The sequence below is a fragment of the Haemorhous mexicanus genome, chromosome 21 (assembly GCF_027477595.1).
Source record: "Haemorhous mexicanus isolate bHaeMex1 chromosome 21, bHaeMex1.pri, whole genome shotgun sequence".
NCBI classification, from domain to species: Eukaryota; Metazoa; Chordata; class Aves; order Passeriformes; family Fringillidae; genus Haemorhous; species Haemorhous mexicanus.
In genome coordinates, this window is record NC_082361.1 from 6309960 (window position 1) to 6329883 (window position 19924).

The 19924-nt window shown below is 50.5% G+C and overlaps 1 protein-coding gene across 1 annotated transcript in view; it reads left to right on the forward strand.

The window, feature by feature from the left end:
• The window catches only part of MEGF9 (multiple EGF like domains 9), a 48964-nt gene that overhangs the window by 14742 nt on the left and 14298 nt on the right, over positions 1 to 19924 (forward strand). The window contains exon 2 of the mRNA XM_059865429.1: positions 7997 to 8189. Coding sequence (XP_059721412.1) covers positions 7997 to 8189 — 193 coding nt within the window. The remainder of the gene's footprint in view (positions 1 to 7996; positions 8190 to 19924) is intronic.

The window sequence follows — 19924 nt, forward strand, 5'->3', positions numbered from 1 at the left end:
AAGGTCACATCCATTCCTGCCAAAGCTGAAGCTGACACTGGGAGCATCAGGAGTTGATTGCAGTGACTTGGGAGAGGAGGATCTGTTGTATCTGCAGGCAAGGTCTGGAGGGGAGAAGGCTCTGGAAGGCTGCATGCCTTGCAGCAGTGGGTTTTGGTTTGAAGTAGCCTAGTTGTGTCAGACAAATGTGCAGGCAGGAGGAGCTCCTGTCTCTGGGCAGGTCCATCCCTTGCAGGCTGGACCAAGTCCCTGCTCTGCTGCATCCCTGGGAGTGTGGGGTGGCTGGGAAGGCTGGGCTGTGCTGCTGCACCTGCCCCTGCCTGGGATCTGCCAGCAGCAGCACGAACAGAAAGTTTTGCTTCTCAGCAGTGAGTGTGAGCAGCAAACCCAGCTGTTACTGAAACAAAAGGTTCGACCCTGTTCTCCCTGGTGTTGCCCAGAGGAGTCTCTGGGGGCCCTGCTGGGAAGGGCAGGATGTGATCAAGGGGTGTTACCCGAGCTCATCCCCCAGCTCATCTCTGTTTTCTTGCTGGTTGTTCACACAGCACAACTTTACAGCCCAAACACAAACACTTGGAAGGATGGTTCCTGCTCAGGGTTTTCTCTGAAGAGCCTTAAATCTCCCATAAATTAACGTGTTCATTCATTTGTTGCAACTCCCCAAAGCACTGAGCAAAGTTTGTGAGTTTAATTACTTTTTGCAGGAATCAGAGCACGCAGAGCCTTCAGCAGATGATTATAGTTCATATTATTCATGCAGCTCTTCATAATCCCTTTCTCTGCTGGCCCATGGTCGATAGAGACTAAAATTGGAATCTGCTCATAAATTCCCAGCCCCATCCCGTGTGAGGTGTCTTGATCTTCCAGTGAAAGCCTTTTGCTGACAAAACAATTCAGTTTCCTGAGGGGTGCCACGCAAGTGTATCTGTCAGGAGGGAACGAGCTGCCAGGGTTCTGTGTGCTGCTGGGGAGGTGTTTGCCAAAGTTGGTTCTCACCCTGTTTATCTCTAAGCCTGGAGTTGGGCTGGCTATGTCACACACTGGGTGGTAAAAATACAGATTTTCAAACAGAAACATGGAATATTTATATGGTTGCAGACGTTTGTGGAAATATTAGTGGGGGAAATTTAATCAACTAAAGTAGAACGCCGACAAAACTATTTTTAAATTAATTAAAAGGCTTGGATTCATTTTTATTTTTTTTTTAAACTGTGGAGGTTTTAATCCTCAAGTATGTATTTGGTCTGTTTGAAGTTACTGTAGTTTCTTGTATCATAAACATTTTAGGGCCACATTCCTCTTTGTGCACAGTCTGCTTCGTAAGAGACCCCGGAGGGTTTGTCTGCCTGTGGAAACTTATTGTTCTATAGGAATGAATAATTCCTCAGCTGCAGCTGTGTAATCCCCCCTGCACAGCTTTTCTGCCCTATTACCTGGATCTTAATGACTCCAGGACCCCTCCTGCTTCTCCTGACATTTCCTTGTCCCAACCATGGGAGCTCCTCAGGTGTTGTGCTCCAGCAGAGCTGTGAGCTGGGGATCTCCTAGTGCAGGAGGAATACTGAGTTAATCAGAATCCATATTTTTCTTCCCCCCCCCCCCCCCCCCCCCCCCGATGTTTACAGGCCTTTATGCTTTAGTTTCCCTAGACAGCTTTACACCTTTGAGTCTGACTTTTGATGCAGGTTTGCTGGGGAACGAGCAGGTTCAAAGCTCTCTGCACAGGTTGCTGACTTGTTTAGCATCAAACAGGAGGAAAAAGCAACAAAATTGCTCTGTGTGGAGGAGATTTCAGGAACTGCTCAGAAACCACATGCCTGCAGGTTGCATTGCAGGTGCAAGGAAGGAATAGAAATAAGCAGTCCCAGGCAGTGAGCAGCCTCTGCCTTTGGGGAGGGTCTCAGGGTCATGGCTGGGGAGGCAGGAGGGCTGTGAGCTGTGGTGGGGAGTGGTCTCCATCCCTTTGGAAAGGCAGGGGGCTGACACGCTTGAGGCTGAGCTGGAGTTTGGCTGAAGCCCCAAACCTGTCTGCTTCAGGCTGATAAAAAGTGCTTGTGCAGCTGCTGGTGACCCCAAAGTTGGGACCTTGGCTTTGGGCTGCTTTCCAAGTGATAAAGGAGAGATTTAATCTGATACAATATTCCTCAACAGATGTGTTTCATCTCCTAATGACATTACAAGTGATGTATATGAATTGAGAAATTGTTGTCTTTTCCTCCTTGTTGACCTGTAAAAGCCTTTTATGGAACAACACAAGTGACTCTAACACTCTTAACAGCATTAATGTGAGTGAAGTTCTCTTCACCATCAGCACCTGACTCTGCAGAGCCTTGATGGAGGCTGTGAGTGCCCAGAATGTGGTGTAATAAAGTGTAAACTCAGTAATAAAGTGAATGCAAAGTAACAGAAGACACTCCTATACGTGCATAAATTTTTTTGGGGATAGGCAGAGATACTCTTCCTGCCACTTTGGCTTTGCACTGTAGCCTCAAGGGAGAGTAAATTACAGGTCTGAGCACTTCAGTGCACCTTCATGATGCAAGAGTTGACTCTTAATTTGTGCTGAGTGCTGTCTGGATGGGAATGAGTCCTGGGACTTGGCAGAACTCCTCTCTTTGGGAAGGTACAGTGCATCAGCTCCTCTCTGGCCTGTTCTTGCAGGAGCTCTTAGCCCATGGCAGATGTTCCCCAGCTCCCTGGGGGAGAGCTCAGCCAGGCTGTGCCCTCTCAGATCTGCTGCAGCTGTGGGGAAAGGGTGGAGGCCAAAGCATCCTTGCACTGGGATAACAGCTCCTGCACTCAGAGCATGAGTAGAGCTGCATCCAAGTGAGGAGTGATGGAGCTGAACCCAAATTGCAGTCCAAGGCTAGAGTGGACCACACTGACATGGTGCATCAGAGATGTGGAAGAGATGGGCTGGAGCTCAGGGAATTGTTTTACAAGGGCTGGGTAGGATGGAATCTTCCCTTTTGACAGCTGGCTCATGCCTACTGTCACCATCCCATGCTGGAACAGCACTGCCCTGACCCTCATCCCCTTGTGGGGGAGGTTTAGCACATCAGTGCATTGTACTGAAGGGATGAAATGTCTTCTTAGGGGGAAGGGAAAGAGCCTGTTGAGAGCAAGGGGAAAGACAGAGCAGTGCTGCAGCACAGCTGTGCCTTTGGCTGTCATGAGGAGAAATTGCCAGTGCAAAGAGCAGTGCCTAACTCTGGAAGGGGGATTGGTGTGTTTGGGGGAAGAACTGGAGCTGCTGCCATCCCTGAGCAGTGCAAACAAGGAGAAAATAGAACTGCCAGGCTGGCTCAGAGCAAAGCTTCACCCACCCAAGAAAGGCCAGAAGAAGATGCCAGGAGGACAGAGCATGATCCTGACTTTCTGGACAGAGTTCCAGGGCCTTTCCCATCAGGATGCTTCCTCCAGATCCCTGTGTTTAACAGCCACCAGTGGACCTGTCCTCTGTGAGCTTTTCCAGTCCTGCTTTGAAGCCATAGGTATTTCTGGCAGCCAGAACATCCCTTGACAATGAGTTCCACAATTTAATTACAGAGGGAAAGGAAATGACTTTGGATAGATTTTTAAACCTGCTGCCTGATCCCTTTATTCCTGTCTTGTCAGGAGTGGTGCCTGCAGAGGGATTGAGAAGGGGAAATGGGAGAGAAGGTAGGGCTTGAATTTGGAAATGAAGTCTGGGGAAGAGGGAAAACTGCTAAATTAATATAAAAACAAAGCCTTTTCAGGGATGGGATGCTGTTTTGTGCTGTGGTTTAAATCCTTTGGGATATCTGGGGAGTATCTGGGAGGTGAGGTTCTTACTGGGCTGTGTTGGCTTCAGAGCTGCAGCTGCTAAACTGGGGCTGCACCTCTGGCTTCCAAAAACCCAACAGTACCTCCAGGTTAGAAATTATTTTGGTTTTTTTTCCTTCATCTAATCTGGAGAACAGAAAATGTCTGTCTCCTTGGGGATGCTTTTGCAGCAGGACAATAAATAGCATCTGTGGGCCTCTCACAGCTGCATGTTCTTATAATCAAAAATGTGCACCTTGGGTTTTCCAGGCTGGCTCCCAGGGAGCAGGTGAGTTCATTCAGGATCTGCACTGGCTCAGGATGTCCCCAGCTAATGTGGTTTCACAGAGACCTTCGTGCCTTTCACAGTGTTGGCTTCTTTACCCTTTGTAAATATTTCACCTGTTTTCTAAATTATTCATTCATTAAGTGGCTTGGAAGGGAGGAGGAATCATGCTTATAAAATGTGTGAAAACTTAAAACACTACAAAGCTGAAAGGATGTGAAAGAAGCAATTTGAGGAAGGATTTTTTCATCAGAACAAGCCCTGTTTAAGTACTAGGAGGGGATGGGAGATGAAGGGATGTGGGGTCTTGATGGATCTGGCACAGGCTGGGATGTTGCTGGGATTTGCAGAGTTGGGGTTTGCATTGGGATGGGATTTGGAGGCTGAGATCTTTATTAGGGGTGTAGGGGGAGCTGGCACGGGGTTTGAGGTGGCCACACTGAGAGGTCATGGGGCACCCTCAGACCTGGAGGTTCTTGGTTGTGTCAGTGCTATTTACAGCCATGGTGTGGATCCAATCCGACAGAAAACATCTATTCTCCAGTTTATTGCTAACTTTTGGCTTTTGCATACTAAAAATTAATTGATTTTAGGTTGGGGCTAACTGAAATTGGATATTAAATCTGTCTCCACACAGCAGTGTGCCCCTTGCTTCCCAAATGAGCAACCTTTCCTTCCACTCCACCTTCCTCCAAGCACCAACCAGTGAAGGTGAAATATTGTTCCTGAATGGAAAGGTGTTTGGTTTTTTTTTGTTTGAAGGGTAACATGGCAGTGGCACACATTTTTATGGTGCCTCTATTCTTAGACCTCAAAACATCCTTATGCTGTTAATTTATTGAAGCCTGTCAGTCCCTTCATGAGCAAAGGTGGTGGGTTTTATCTGTGATAACCACGTGCTTTGAGCTGTAGTGTGGTGCTTTGTGGGGAAGGAAGGGAACCTTGATGGTTTAGCAATGGGGAACAAGCAGAGACGAGCAGGGCTTGGAGGCCCTGGAGGGCAGGGGAACACCCTGAGATGGGGAAACTGAGGCAGAGCAAGGATGAGTCAGGATAGCAAACTGAGAAGAGTCAAGAGCTTGGACCAGTGCCTTATCCCTTGAGAGGTCTTTGTCCTTGGCTCCCTTGCTGATGGTGTTATCCCAGCCTCAACACAACCCTCCAACCATGACTGTGCAGTCTGGAGTGAGACATCCTGGGGTTCATCCACCTCTTCATTCCTTTCCCTTCACAAAAGCTCTCAGTGAGGGATTTTTGAAGGTTATCTTCAAAAGCAAAACATCAGCCTGAGAAAACTGAATAAAGGCTCCTAAAATGCAGGCTCTGGCCAGAAGCCAGGACAGTGTTCCCTAATTTTCCTCTGTAGTGCTCATCCTCTTTGCTGTGCTCCCAGAGTCCAGGGCAGATGTTTGTTATCAGTTCCTGTTCTGGCTCAGGACAGTTCTTACCTTCTGCCACCCGTCTGCTGTGGGGACAACAAAGTGTCCTTTAAATTAGGCCTCAGGTTTTGATGGCCTGGTACATCCTTGTGCAGCCCTTGACCTTGCTGGAGTTCAGATTTCAGTGCTGCTGTCTGAATCTCCTCCACTGTCCAACCACACAGCTCCAGAGTGTTTTGGGGCTGCGTCCATCCGTGAGCAGGGCTGGATGCATTTGGGGTGGGCAGGGACCATGTGGGAGGCTGCTCCCCTACCTGGGACCACCATCCCTTCCCAAAGGTCTCTGGGGTGGTTGGGAGAGGTGGGGTCTTCAAAGAATTGACCCTTTTTGGAGACAACTTCTGGATCTGTTGAGTTGTGCCTTAGCACACACTTGGGGTGATTCCACAGCAGACAGGCTCAGCTGCTGTCCCCATCACTAGCAGAACCAGGCTCCACCAGCTTCCCAAGCAAAAAGTGGTTTGCCAGTGTTATTTTGGATTATTGCAGCATTTCTCACTCTCCTGGGGCACTGGCATTGCAGTGGTGGCTGTGCTGCTGTTGAATTTGGCAGCTCAGGCAGAGCCTGCCCTGAACTGTGATGGGCTGGAGCGTTGGATGGAAAGCAGTGGGTGCTACAAAGTCAGATTCAAGTTCAAAGTGCTGCCATCCTGCTGGAGCATTAGTGATGGGGCAGAGCTCCATGGTGCTGATGGGGACCATCCTGAAGCACTGCCCCACTCCTGCCCTCTCCATGCAGCCATCCATCTGGAGTGTCAGGATGGTGGCTCTGGCTTTGATGGAGCGCAGGGGTGGTTTCCACATGGAGCAATTCATCCCCCTGTGTGGGACCTGCCCTGTCAGTACCTCCCATGCCATTAGAGTGGACACAATGCTCATTTTCTTTCCTTGATCAAGTCTGGCAGGTCCAATGGTGCCACATGTTGAGTTCTGAAAGGGAAATTTGTTTTGATGCACGTTTGACAAACTCCAGAGTGCTTTTGCTCAAAAAGTTTTTGTGGTTTCTGCTCCGGTGGCAGGGAGAAGCCCAAGTGCCCAAATCAATATGGTTCTGCTTGGATAATTGAGCTGGGAATTTAGTTCATTATGTGAAGTGGCTGTTGAAGTGGATAATTGTGGATCTTGAGGTGTTTGTCCTATCTGATCGTTTGGATTGAAGAAAATTTAGGTGCAATTTCACAGGTGTATAGGCACAACATGGCTTCTGTGGGGATCCTATGGTGGAGTAATAAAGCTAATCACATTTCTTTGTGTGTTAGAAGAACATGGATGACAAGGAAAAGAGCTTTAAGTCAAGTTTTCTTGGGATGGGGACCTGGCCTCTCCCCTCTCCCTAAAGTGCCCTGAATACTGGCTCTTCTCAGGCAATAACAAACACCAGCAGTTGTGTAAAGCCCCTGATGCTTTATGCACTATTTCTGCAAATAATCCTTGTTTATAATTCATTCTTGGCAGAAGAAGACTTTAAATTATTAAGGCACTAAATATTTTGCAATGAAAGAACAGAGATAAAGCTCTTGGCAGAAACAAATTGCCAGGGAGAAGTTGTTCTCTTCAGTGCTTTTGGGGCTTTAAAGTATTACAAGAAATAATGTGTGGGGGGATTGGGAATTCATTACTTGATCAAAAGATTTGCTTCTCTCCTAAAAAAGCAGCTGTGCAGTGTGTGCTTTCCAGCACCCCTGGAAATACAGTGTCCCCAAAGACAATGTTTGGGTGCCCAGAGCCATCCCCTCTCACCACAGGACTGAGGGTGGTCCGGATTAGGTGGTGGAGGTCTCTGTCCTGCCTCCAGCTCTACCACAGCTTTGGAAGTACAGTTTTCATGCACTTGGTGCTCCCCTGAGGGCAGATTTTCAGGGGATTCTGTATTCCTTCTTCAGGAGTGGGAGATGATGCTGCCAGTTTGTCCTGTCAGTGTCTGTTCTGTGGTATCAGGGCTGTTCCAGTGGTGTGGAATGGAGGCTCTTAGAATTAATGACTTTGCAACCTGTTGCTGATTTTATCCTGATATTACACACTTATTGCTTCTCAGCTCCTGGAGTCAGGGGGGATAGGTGTGTGTATATACATAAACACATTGTGTACAGCTATATCTAGATGTACTTTAGGTAGTTATGCCCATAATCTTGTAGCTCTTTGTTGGAGAGATTTCAAGCATGAGCTGTGGTGTTTCAAACCCCAGGCTGCTCCCAGTGTGGTTTTTGTCCATCATCTCAACATTTTAAAGCAAAAATCATCCTTAAAGTGATGATGGGGGTATGCAGAGGGAGGGGTGATGCCCTGGCACAGGGTGCCCAGAGAAGCTGTGGTTGCCACATCCCTGGAAGTATCCCAAGGCCAGGTTGGACAGGACTTGGAGCAGCCTGGAAGCTGTCCAAGCCCACGGCAGGGAGGTTGGAATGAGATGGGCTTTAAGGCCCCTTCCAACCCAAACCTTTCTGCAGTTCTGTGGTTCCATGCCTCTGTTTCTCTTCCCTTGCAGGAGACCTGTGCAACTGCAGCTCGGTGGGCAGTGCCGGATGCAACCTCACGACGGGGCAGTGCCACTGCCTGCCTGGCTACACAGGGCCACGCTGCCACAGCTGTGCCCACGGCTTCTTCCCCCAGCAGGGTGGGCAGCAGTGCCAGCCCTGCAGCTGCAGCCCTTCTGGAGCCACCAGTGAGCAGTGTGACCAGTGAGTAACCCAGGGGCTCTGCACACAAGGTGTTGGGATGTGGTGTGGTTTGGGTTTTGGGCAAGAGCGGGTCTTGTTGTCTTGCTGGTGTTTAAAAGGAAAAAAAATAAGTAGGAGGGAAGCTGTCTAATACAAATTCATGAAGATTATTCTTCCTCTTTCAAGAGCTGAATTATAAAAATATCTGTGGCTGTGGCAAAAGCCCTGGCAGCCCCCAAGGGAGCTGACTTGTGTTTCGGAATCTCATGGAAGCAGAACCTCTCCTAATGCCTCGTGTATCTCTTAGTCCCTGTTGGTCAGGGCTGCCCTCACTCCAGCTGGGAGGGGAGCAGAGGCTGGGGTGCAGCACGGGGGCTGTGGAGGGGTTTCTTTTCCAAAGGGATGGGTTTATGCCAGAGGCAGGCAAAGCTTTGTGCTCTGCCCTCGCTGAGCATTGGGGTGGAAGCGGTGGCCCGAGAGCAGAGTCAGCTCCTGCCTTGCCTGGTGTTTACAGGCACCAGAGCTGATGCTTGGAGCTCTTGTATAATGAATGTGTTCTTCTTCATTTCACCTCACCCACCCTCACATCTTGCCTTGTGAAAGCTGGCACGCAATGATTTTCCAAGCAGCGATCTGTCAGCCATTAGAGACAGTGCCTGAGCTGAGGGGATCTCTGTTCCTGCAAGATCACACCCAGCAGCAGCCTGACCCACTGGCTCTCCACCTCGTGCTCATGGGAACAGCAAGTTTCAAAGTCTCTCCTTGGAGGAGACCTCAACAACCACCCTGCAGCAACTTCAGCCTTCCCAGGCTCCTGCTGCCTTATTGTCTTCTAGGGCTGGGGCTGGGCTCAGCGTGTGTTGAACACCTGCAGTTCCCTGCCAGGACAGGGGCTGAGTCAGAGTCAGAATGCTCTGCAGGGACATGCTGCCTGTAATTATTTTATACATTATCTTTTCCCAAACGACCAAACCCTCTGTTGATGTCCTTCCTTTTTGTTTCTATGCTGCATTTTTCTGCTTGCATAAGCTCTGACAATTCAGATCTTAAAAGTAGCTCTCCAGTTGAGGAAAGTGACCTTCTTACTAAAAGAGGTGATTCTTGAGGGTGGAAAGCATGAAGTTTTATCACTTTTTTTTTTTATTGGCTGTTTTAGGTATGGGAAGATGTGCCTGGAAGCATCAGGGTTTGCCACAGAATTGAAAGTGTGATTGTGGTCAGACCTCTTGAAAAGGCAAATTGGGCAGAAAGGCAGATGGGGCAAATCTTATCCTTGGGAACTGGGAGAGGAGGGAAAGTGTTGCAGGAGCAACTGGGTTAACTGGAGGGGAGCATTCTTACCCCAGCTCTGGGTTCTGGGCAGTGGGAGAAGCATGGACATGTCTGGTGTCTCCCCATGTGTCACTGTGTGGGGCGAGCCAAGGAACGCCCTTGGGAGCTCCAGGTGAGATGCTCTGAGTTGTGAAGGAGAATGAGGTGGAGTTGGAGCCATCTGTGTGGAGCCAGAAACAGCAGGGACCTCCCCAGCCTCTCCTCAGCACCATTCCACAGCCTGGAGAGATGGGGGAGATGCTCATTCTCAGCCATTCAGAAGAGACAGCACAGGACAAGATGTGGAGGGAGATTTGGGGAGGGGGGATGTCACTAACAGAGATCACTCTGTTTCCCTTCCTGGCTCAGAGGGGTTTGCTGCAGACAGAGATGACCTCTGGGTGTTTAAAAAGAGGAAAATAGGTCAGCTGTCTGTGTTACAGGGCTGGGGGCATCAGAAGGGCTGGTGTAGTGTTGTGTGTGGGAAAATGCAGTGGGCCACAAAGGTCAGCAGGGCAGGTGCTCCCCCTGCTCCTGTTGGGTCAGAGTGGGCACCAGGGCTGGGCACAGCTCCTGCCTGTCTGCAGCTGGCATGGCTGGGGGCAGGCACCAGGGCTGGGCTGGATCTGGCCTGGTGGGTGGGAGAACCTCTCATGCATTGCAGGGAAATGGGTGTGTGAATGCAGGAAGGGATCTTTGGCTCTTGTGCTGGGAGCCCTGGGTGGCTGCTGAGCAGTCCCTGGAGGAGCACTAGTGTCCCCCAGGCAATCTCTGCTCAGGGATGAGGCACGCAGGCATTGCCCAATACCAGCAACCAGCTACTGTTTTGTTGACATGGAAAATCCTGTAAGTTGTACAATTTATTTATTTAATAAAGCACCAGCCCAGCTCGACTTGCACAAGCAAATTCCTGTGTGAGGCTTCAGAGGAGAGCCATGGCTGCTCCAGTGGGGCTCTGGGTGAAACAGCAGCAGAGATTTTGGACTCTGACCCTTTTTAAGGGTGGCTGATTGGAGGGGCAGAGTGCCCAAAGGGCACACAAAGATCCCTCTTAGGTTTCAGTCAGCTCACCCAGGCTGTTGTAAAAGTGCCTTTTAAAGCACCACCATATGATGATTATTAGTATTATTTCTCAGCACGCTCTTGGGCTGGCCAGATGGCAACCCAAGTCCCCTGTTTGTTAACTAGACCTCAAATGCAGACCATCAAACAAAAACTAAAAAAAACCCTTTCCTGAGGCGCAGAGTTGATTTTGGGAGTGAACATTGACCTGACATGCTGTCGCTATGAATGGGCTCCATGGCTGCTAATCAAAGGTCTGTTTTGGTGGTGGTTTAAATTTGATTGTCTAGGAAGATCCACACAGATCCCCCTGTGGGATGGCAGAGCATTTCTGTGCTCTGGTTTGGGTGGTTTTTTTTGTTAGATGAAAAGCTGTATGTGGCTCAAGCTGAGGGGCTGGATGGAGACTTGGGCTTCTCAGAGAGGGCTGACACATCTTGGGGAGGGGAGGGAATTGTCCCTGCTGTGGTTAACGCCTAGAAACCTCAGAAAAAAATCACATTTCTTTGGGCTGGATGCGGTGCAGATGCTTGCTAAAGATAGCTGTGGCCTGGAAGTGTTCACAGTCCATGGAGGAAGGGTGGAGAAAGAAGCTGAAGATTCAAGGGCCATGGTCAAGGTCAGAGTGGTGGAGAATGAGGACGGTGACTCATGTGGGTGCACGGGCTGGGCTGGCAGGGCTGTGTTCCTGCTCTGGGGACAGTGACAAGTGGGGAGGGTGCCTGGCAGGGGCCTGAGTCCTTGGGGATGTAGTCCCAGCCAGGAGCTGCCCCCACCAGCTGCATCTCTCACCATGTTTTGGACCCCTCGAGTTGGAGGCTGTGCTGTGTGTCCTCTGAGGAGAGCAGAACCTCCCAGCCTGCTGGGGGAGTGGAAGTGATCAGTGCTGCTGGAGAAGGTCACCATGCCCAGGCTGGCCAGCCCGCATCTCCCCCGAGGGATGATCCCTTTTTTCCTTCCTGTGAGCAGTCCTGTGCCTGAGCTCTCATCTCTGGCTCCCTAAGGCTGGGCAGGGAGCCAAGGCAGAGGCAGCAGGAGCGGGCTGGGCTTGGTGGTCCCCAGTCCCAGTAGCCAGGGCAGCAGTGGGAGCACTGGGGCTCCTCATGGTGTTTCTGGCTCTCTGCACCCTTTGGCACCTAAAGTGCCACCTGTGTCCCCAGCTGAGCCAGGGCAGTGTGAGCCCCACAGACCTGGGATGAGCAGGGGGAGGGAAGGAGGTTTGTTTCAGGAAGCCTTTGGTTCTGCAGCCCTCGTGCCCTGGCGTGAGGAGCTGTGCAGGCTCAGCTCTTCAAACACACTCGGAGATAATTCTCCATGTAAACCTGGCCTCTGGCTGTGGGGTGGGAAGGACCAGGACTGCAGGCAGCACCATTCTGGATGAGGCAGCATTCCCCTCCTGGGGAGAGGAGAAGGCAGATGACTCTGCAGTTTTTGGATTGTTTATTTTTACCTTGCTGGCAGCACTGCCCATCCCCATGTGGGACTGCAGACACTGGCCCAGGGTAGCCCAGTGTGACCCAGCTCATCTGCAGGAGGGCTGACCTGGATTTACCTCCTTTGAGGTGTTTATCCCAGCTTTTCCTAGCCCAGCACTGGGGTGTGTGTGGCTCTTCCTTTCCTGAAGCTGTGGGGGCAGAGTGTTTAGCCCACGAGCAGCTGGCCCTGCGTGGGTGCTCCTGTGGGTTTGGGATGTGAATGAGGAGTGGAGCTGTGAAGCAGAGATGCTGCTGAGAGATGCTGCTGCCTGGCAGAAGGGTTCAGCCCTCAATTCCCTGTTTCCCTGGCAGGTGTTGTTTTTTAAACTTGTCCTGGTTCTAGGGAAGAAAAGTGATGCAGCAGTACCTGTGCCAGAGGACAAGGGGAGAGCTGTGGCTGCTGGGGCTTTTAGGGATCACAGAATCACAGAATATTCTGAGCTGGAAGGGACTCACAAGGATCATCCAGTCCAACAGCTGACCCTGAACAGACACCCCAACAATCCCACCCTGTGCCTGAGAGTGTTGCCCAAACATTCCTGGAGCTCTGGCAGCCTTGGGACTGGGACCATTCCCTGGGGAGCCTTTTCCAGTGCTCAACACCCTCTGGGGGAGGGACCTTTTCCTGGTATCCAGCCTAAACCTCCCCTGACACAGCTTTGCCACATGGTTTACCTAAACCCAGGTTGACCATCTAAACTGGGTTAGGTTTTTCCAGTTCCCTTAAAAAGCTCTAAACTAACCATGCACATATGCTGCCATTGTCCCTAGAGCAAACAGATGCCTGTTAAACTGGAGTCTGTGGATGAATCTATGTTGCTCCCTGTGCCTGTGCCTCAGTTTCCCCACAAGTAGAAGGGCAGTGGGAAGCAGAAGCTCCAGCAGACAGCTTGAAGGTGATGTCTGGTCTCCTTTGGTTGCTGTGGGCTGAAACCCCATGCCCAAGTGCTCTGCTTCTCTGCTGATCCAGCAGCCTTTCCTTATTGCTGCTGCAGACAGCCCTGTGATCCCAGTTCCTGCATGGCTTGTGCTGCAGCCTTGGCATAACTCATGTGAGAGAGAGCTCCTGTCACTCCTTTCCAGTGGAAAAAAAGGGAGAAAAAAATGGTAGCTCACACATATAAATGCCCAAGTGTTAATTCAGAGATGCATTACCCCCTCCAGGGGACCTCAGGCTTTGTGTTCATGTTAAAAGGAGTGAAGGCAGAGTGTCCCTGGGAGCATCTGGGCATGGCTGTCCCCTGGAGCAGGGAGGGCAGTGGCCATCCCTGTGTGCTGCCTTTGTGGTGGGGTTCTGTGTGGAGAGGCTGATCTTGTGACCCCAGCTCGTGGGGATTTGCAGGAGCCTGGCTGCTGAGGGTAAGGTCAGCAGCACTGCACCAAGTGCTTTGTGGAGGCCTTTGAATGAGGGACCTTGGGAAGCTGGGCAGGGAGAGCCACACACTGGGATTGTGGAGCTGGTGGGATGTGGGAAGGAGCAAAGAGACTGTGGGGGGACAGCCTGGTGTGGCACAGTCTGGACACACCTTGAACCTCATGTTCAAGGCAGGATTTGGTGGGTTTTTTTCAGTGGTCAGGAAATTAAAATTCCAGGTTTTTGTGGCAGGTCCATTGAAATTCAAGGTTTTTGTGGAGCTTCACCAGCCTGCAGGGCTGCTGGCCATCCCAGAGCCCAGAGGTTATTTGGGGGAAGTGATGGAGTTGTTGTTTTGCATAGATAAAGTCTTCATTTTCTGTCTGCAGAGTGTCATCACACTTCTGAAATGTCTCTCTTTTGCGTGGGGTCTCTCCATCCTGCTGTATTTTAGCAATCCAGTAAACCACATCAGGCACTGCTCCCCTTTGGAGATGTGACCTTGGGAGCTGAAATCCTCAAGGACTTGTGCTTTAAAACCCCCCAAAACCAGACAAACCCCCTTTTTCTCTTTAAAAAGACTGCTCTCCCTTTTATAGATTGGATGAGCACAACTGGTGGCTCATTATCTCCCAGTAATGCCTTGTCAGCATCACTCTGCAGAGAACAGATCTTGTTTTGTAGCGGAAATTATTACATGTGGACGTCAGAAAAGCAGAAGAATACCCTGTTAAAGCCTATTTTTCTGCATGGTTTAATTATCTAAATCTCTTCCCTATTCCAGCCTCTCACATCCTTTACATCTGATTAGCTCTCCTCCTCCTCTCTCCCCCGACAGGAAGGTAAAGGCACCTGAACCCATTTTTATTCAGTTGCAGGCAGGAATGGGAAATGAATGAGTGACTGGACACAGCAGCAGGGAAAGGTGGATTGTTATCATCTCCCCTATGGTAATTATGGCTTCTCAGAAATCCTGTTATTTTGGGGATTTTCGAGCAGGCTCTGCCGTTCCTCTGTTGTCTGTTGCAAACTTTGCTGCTCTGGCAAGCACTGACTGCCCTCAAAAGGAAATATGGGCTCAACTGTTTCAGCTTTTGTGGCTAAATTCTGGTTGGGGGGTGGTGCCCAGCCTGTACTTCAGGCACTGCTTGTACCCTGAGTCTTCTGCTGTCTGAGCAGAGGCACCAGCAGAGGTCTGGGGGATGGAGGGACCCCTTTGTGCACAGTGGATGTGTACAGTGGAGACCAGCCCATCTCCCTGGCAGCCCCACTCTGGTTCCCTGGCCCATCCCTGCACATGATCCCCAGAGGTTGCTCTGGGAAACCAGCACCCACCAGCTGAGGTTGAGACTTTGCTGGGAGTGAGGAACTCATGGAACTGTGCAGAACCCCATCCAACCTCCCTCTCCAGGGCCAGTGTGGACTTTCCATTGCTTCCCTCCCCTCCTTCAAGGGCACCTCACCTGGGGGGGACAGCCCAGCCTGGAGACTCCTGGTTTTCCAGAGCCCTGCCTGGAGAGTCCTGGCTTTGCAGAGCCTGCCTGGAGATTCCCAGCTTTCCACAGCCCTGCCTGGAGATTCCCAGCTGGCTTTCCCTGGCTCCTGGGGGAGCTGGGGCTGCGGAGGCGGCAGTGGCCAGACAAGGTGGCCCTTTGACATTTACAGAGTGGCCTTTCAGAGCTGTGAAGTGTCCCTGCTCCTGCCCTACAAAGCAGCTGCCATGCCCCAGCAGGAGTGAGGAATGTGGCACACAATGGGCCAGTGTTGGCCCCATAAAGCTCTGCTTCTTGTGCCCTCCACAAAGGGGCTCAGAGCGAGTGGCTGCTGCAGGGCTTGGCCCTGGCCCCACTGACTCTCCCACAGAGCCACCTCAGCCCCCAGCAGCTTTGGGTTGAGCTGAGGGAGTGGGGAGGAGAAACCCAGTGTGGGGCTTTTCCAGCTCTCCCCTTCCCCACGTGCTGATATTCAATAACTGACAGACAGACAGGTCAGCACGTGGGTTGTGAGGGTGCTTGGTATCCTCAGGATGAGAGGATGTGGCCTCAAGCTGCACCAGGTTGGACACAGGAAGGATTTTTTCATGGAAGGGGTTGTGCAGCATTGGAAGGGGCTGCCCAGGGAGGTGGTGGAGTCCCCATCCCTGAAGGTGTTCAGCAGACTGGGCATGGCACCCAGTGCTCTGGTGATGGTCAGTCAAAGGTTGGACTCACTGATTGTGGAGGCCTTTTCCACCTGAATGATTCTGTGATTCTGAGTGTGAACAGCATTGCTTTCCCACCAAGGTGTCTTGGAGCATTTGGCTTTCAAATGTGAACTTTTCCACATTGCCCAGGAAGGTGTAAGAGAGATTTATGCCCTGGCTGCTGTCAGACACCACAGAAAAGCAGCACTAAAGGAGCCTGGCTCTCTGGAGGAATGCACCATTTTTGGAGACATCTCTTCTGAATCCTCCTAATCTTGCACAGAATCCTTTTGTCTTATCCCATCAAAGTGTGACAAAGCCTTTTCATGGGGTTTGTTCTAAAGATGCTCATGGTTCAACATGATTTCCCTCATTCCCACAGTGCTACTGCTGCTGTGAACTGTGCCTGTTCCAGGGACACCCCGTGCCCTGCTGGGACAGCTGAGGGACATTGCTGTCAGTGGGGCTTCCCGAGGGGACAGGTGAAGCTGGAGATGGCCAGGGAAGGGCTGGTGTAGCTCTCACTTGCCTCTTTCTTAGGGCAGTGTGGCCCTGCCCAGCTCTCCTGGGGCTGCTTGGGGAGATGCTGAGCTGGGCAGGGCATGGGTGTGTGCTCTGGGCTTCAAGGGAAAACAATGAATGGATTTGGAAAAACTCTTGTTGTAGGTTTTGCAGGGCATGCCCTGGTTGGAGACCCATGGAAACTCCCTCCTTCTCTGCCTCTGCCCCAAAATCCTTATGTTTTGATCTCACATGTTTTGAAAATGAAGGCACAAGAGCTTGGTGCTGTGCTGTTTTGGCTGGGTCTGACATGGCCAGGGAGTCCCTGGGCTCTGACTGGGGCATCCAGGCTTTTCTGGTGTCTGGGAATATATTCAAAATCAATTTCTCCCTTTCTCCTCCTTGGAGAGGAAAAAGGGAAGAAGAGGAATGATTGGAGCTTGCTGAGGGTTTTCTGTTAGACCATTAACTGTGCACAGCTTGTCTCCCAACAGCCTCTAAGGCCATGGTCCTTCATCCTCCCATCCATCTTGTGCCTGTCATGTCCCTGCTAAAATCAAGATGTTTCTGTGGAGGAGGAGTGGAGACCCCTTGCAGATGTGGCTGCACACTGTGCTCTCTCTCAGATCACAGCCACCTCAATGCTTTTTTCCCTTGTGGTGAGGCCTTGAGTTCCTGTGCAGTCTGTGCAAAGTGAGGGCACTGTCCCAGCTCCCAAGCCCAGCCCCTCACTCTGTCCTCCCCAGCCACCAGACCTGGCAGGAAATCATCTGTGTTCCCTGTTCTCTGTGCCCTGCTCCTGAGACACTTCCAGGTGGGGTCAAAACTGCCTGCAGCCCTCCTCTTTACCAGTGCCCAGGGGAGGGCTGGGGTGTCTCTGGTGTGTCCCCTTGACTTCTGTACCTGTAGAGCTGCAGCCCTGTGTAAAATCCCAGCTCAGGGAACATTTGGTTGCCCCCAGTGGCACAAATCACTTGGCAAGTGATGGGATCCTGTGGCTCTGTCCCCTTGAGAGGAGTGGAAGGAAGCTGTGGGGACTGGATATGAAGCCAGGCTGGCTTTTTACAGGCATAACTTGGGGTGTAGGCTGTCCCCTGCCCCAGTATTTTATTTCCACTGCCCTGCCCCATGGCTGTGTCCTAGTCCAGCCCCGGGCTGTCTCCTGAGGCAGAACAGGGACCCTGAGGGTGCTCAGGTGAACCAGCTCCTGCCTTGGGGGCATCCCAAACCTGCCATGTGGCCCTTGTCCCCAGGGGATCACAGCATTCCATGCTGGATCCAGGCCTTGGATGTGGCTGTGCCCTGACCAGCAATCATTACCTGCTCCTTTGGCCAGTGCCTCATGTGCTGGTGATGGTTTTAATCAGTAGGAAACATCTGTAAAGTTGATGGATGATGTGATGGTGATACACACCACCTACACGGTCTCCAGAGTGAGTGTATTCATAAAAATCTGGTAGAAACCAATGCTGGCAGGGGACTTTGATTACTGGAAGTCTGGTTTTATCCCAACAGATATTTGTATCAATTCTCTGTGAGAGCTGAACGTTGGCTGGCTTCAGAGGGGTTAATCATCATCTGAAGTGGAGTTGAGTAATGGATGTTGCTGTATCAAAACGTTTCCCTCTTCCCATCCCCCTTGTTCTCCCCACTTCCCCCAAAAAAGAAATTCTTGGCTGTTACTCAAAATCCAGTTCAGTTCTCACTGTGCAAGTATTAAACTGTGGGTCTTTTCTTTCAAACTTCTGGATTTTTATGGGCACAATTGGTCTGTTAACAGGATTTTTTTTTTTTTTGTGGTTTCAATGCATTTATATCATTGACCTTTGCTTTAAAAAGTGTCTGACAGACTTTGCTGGGCTGGAGCTATAAAAAGGAGTGTTGTAAGGGGGCTTTATTCTGTGGAAGCAATGACCACAGGCAAAGCTTTATATTTGCTGAGTGATTTAATTCTTGCACATGCAGGACTTGGCTCTGTGCCATGTGTAACATGTTGAGAAAAGGTCTGTTCAAGAGGCATTCAAACCAAACTTTCCAAACAGTCTTTTTTTTTTCTTCTTTTTTTAAGCTTTCTTTCCTGTTATTTCTAAGCTAACGAGTAAAATCAAGGGACTGTGCCCCAAAATGCTGAATTGAGCTGCAGCAGGGTCATTGGGGAAATAAACCTCCTTGAAAGAAATGAAATGGGAGTCTGTGTGGAAGCAGGGAGGAAGAGGAGGGTGTCATTGAGAAAAAGGCTGGGTCAGGGACACAAGGGAGTCAAACAGAGCTCTCTGAACTCCAGGGGGAAACCAGGGAGGGTGAAGATGATGCAGCTCAAATGCTTGATCCTATAAAACCCTGCTCATATGCTGCATCCCCAAAAGATGTGTTTTCAGGCTAAACATCAGATTTTCCTCCCCACAGCACATGCTTTTCCCTGCCTGTCCCTGCCCTCTTACAGGAATAGCAGTAGCAGTCAGGAGCAAATAATAAAAAGCTGCTTTTTGTTTGGGCTTATTTTAAACACTGTGACAACGTTTGGATTAATGTTGGGTCTTGTGAAAAGCTCTTTAAAAGTCAAACATTCTGAGCTGCTTACTAGCCAAACATACTGAGCTGCTTACCAGCATGCCTTTGAATTTTGCATCTGCCTGCTGCACTTCCAGATAATGGCCTGGAGAGCAAGGAAGCATCCTATTTCTTTCTTCTTCTTGTAATCAGGCCATTAAATATGCTTGAGATTTCAGATTCTGCAGGTATTTAATTGTGTAGCCCCTTGGGCTGAGGTCCATATTTTGGTGAGTAGTTCCTTTTCCTTTGGCAAACAAACAAACAAACAAACAACAGAAATACTGAATTATGCTAATTTCTAACAGAAGCAATGTCTTGCTCAAAACATCACAATCTTAGTTAAAAACACATTTTAGTTAAAAACAACACATCAACAGTGCATCAAACATCTATTAGTTTTAATCAGCAGATTTTTCTGGAGGCTTTTAGGAGCAAATTGTGCCTTGCTCAGTCTTTCCAGGAGGAGAGGGGGAACAATGGATGAGCTTTGTGCAGGCACAGTGAGCCCTGAAATGCTGACTTTAAAAGGTGTTTCAAAGGTGTTTCAAAGGTGTTTGAACAGGGTGGAGGTTACACAGGGGAAAGCTCAGAGGGTGATGCAGCATGGAAGGGCTGTCTGTGTCTGTCTGTATCACCCCCTCTGCAGATAAATCCATCACCTGGAGGGGACCAGTGCTGTTTATTTAGGTTGCTGTCGTGGTTCCCTGCAGCAGGCAGGGCTGGGGTTCCTGCAGGTGCCCCCAGGGCTGTTGGGGATGTGCAGAGGCACTGGGTGCTCTCTGTCCCTTGGCTTGGCTGTTCCCAGTGTGCCCAGGTGGGATGAGGCACCTCCAGCAGTGGCTGTGCCCAGGGCTGGATGGGAAGGAGCATTTATCCATTCCTGGGATTCCTCTGAGAGTTGAGCTAAATGCTGCCAGTGTATGAAGTCTGTTATGAAAGCAGAGCGTTGGAAGCTCTCTGTGTGGAGAGAGCAGCACAGAAAGCCAAAGGAATGAGGGTAACCTTTGCTTTTTATAGCTCCTGGTATTTGTTTGCTTATGGCAGCCACCAGCAATGCCCTCTGTGTTCACAGTGCAGAGCTCCACCCTCCCTGCAGTCACACTGTGCCCAAGTAAACAGCTCCTGTCTAGGTCAGCTGGGGTGGAAGCCTCTGCTGGGGAGGGGAGAAACCTCTCTTGTCTCTCCCTGGCTTTACTGGGTAGAATTCAGCTGGAGAGAGGGGCCTTGCCCATGGAGATGGGGAAGGGATGAATGGGATCATGGAGGAGAAGAGGGAGTGCAGGTGGCTGACACCTGCCCTGGCTGGAGCCAAGCAGGA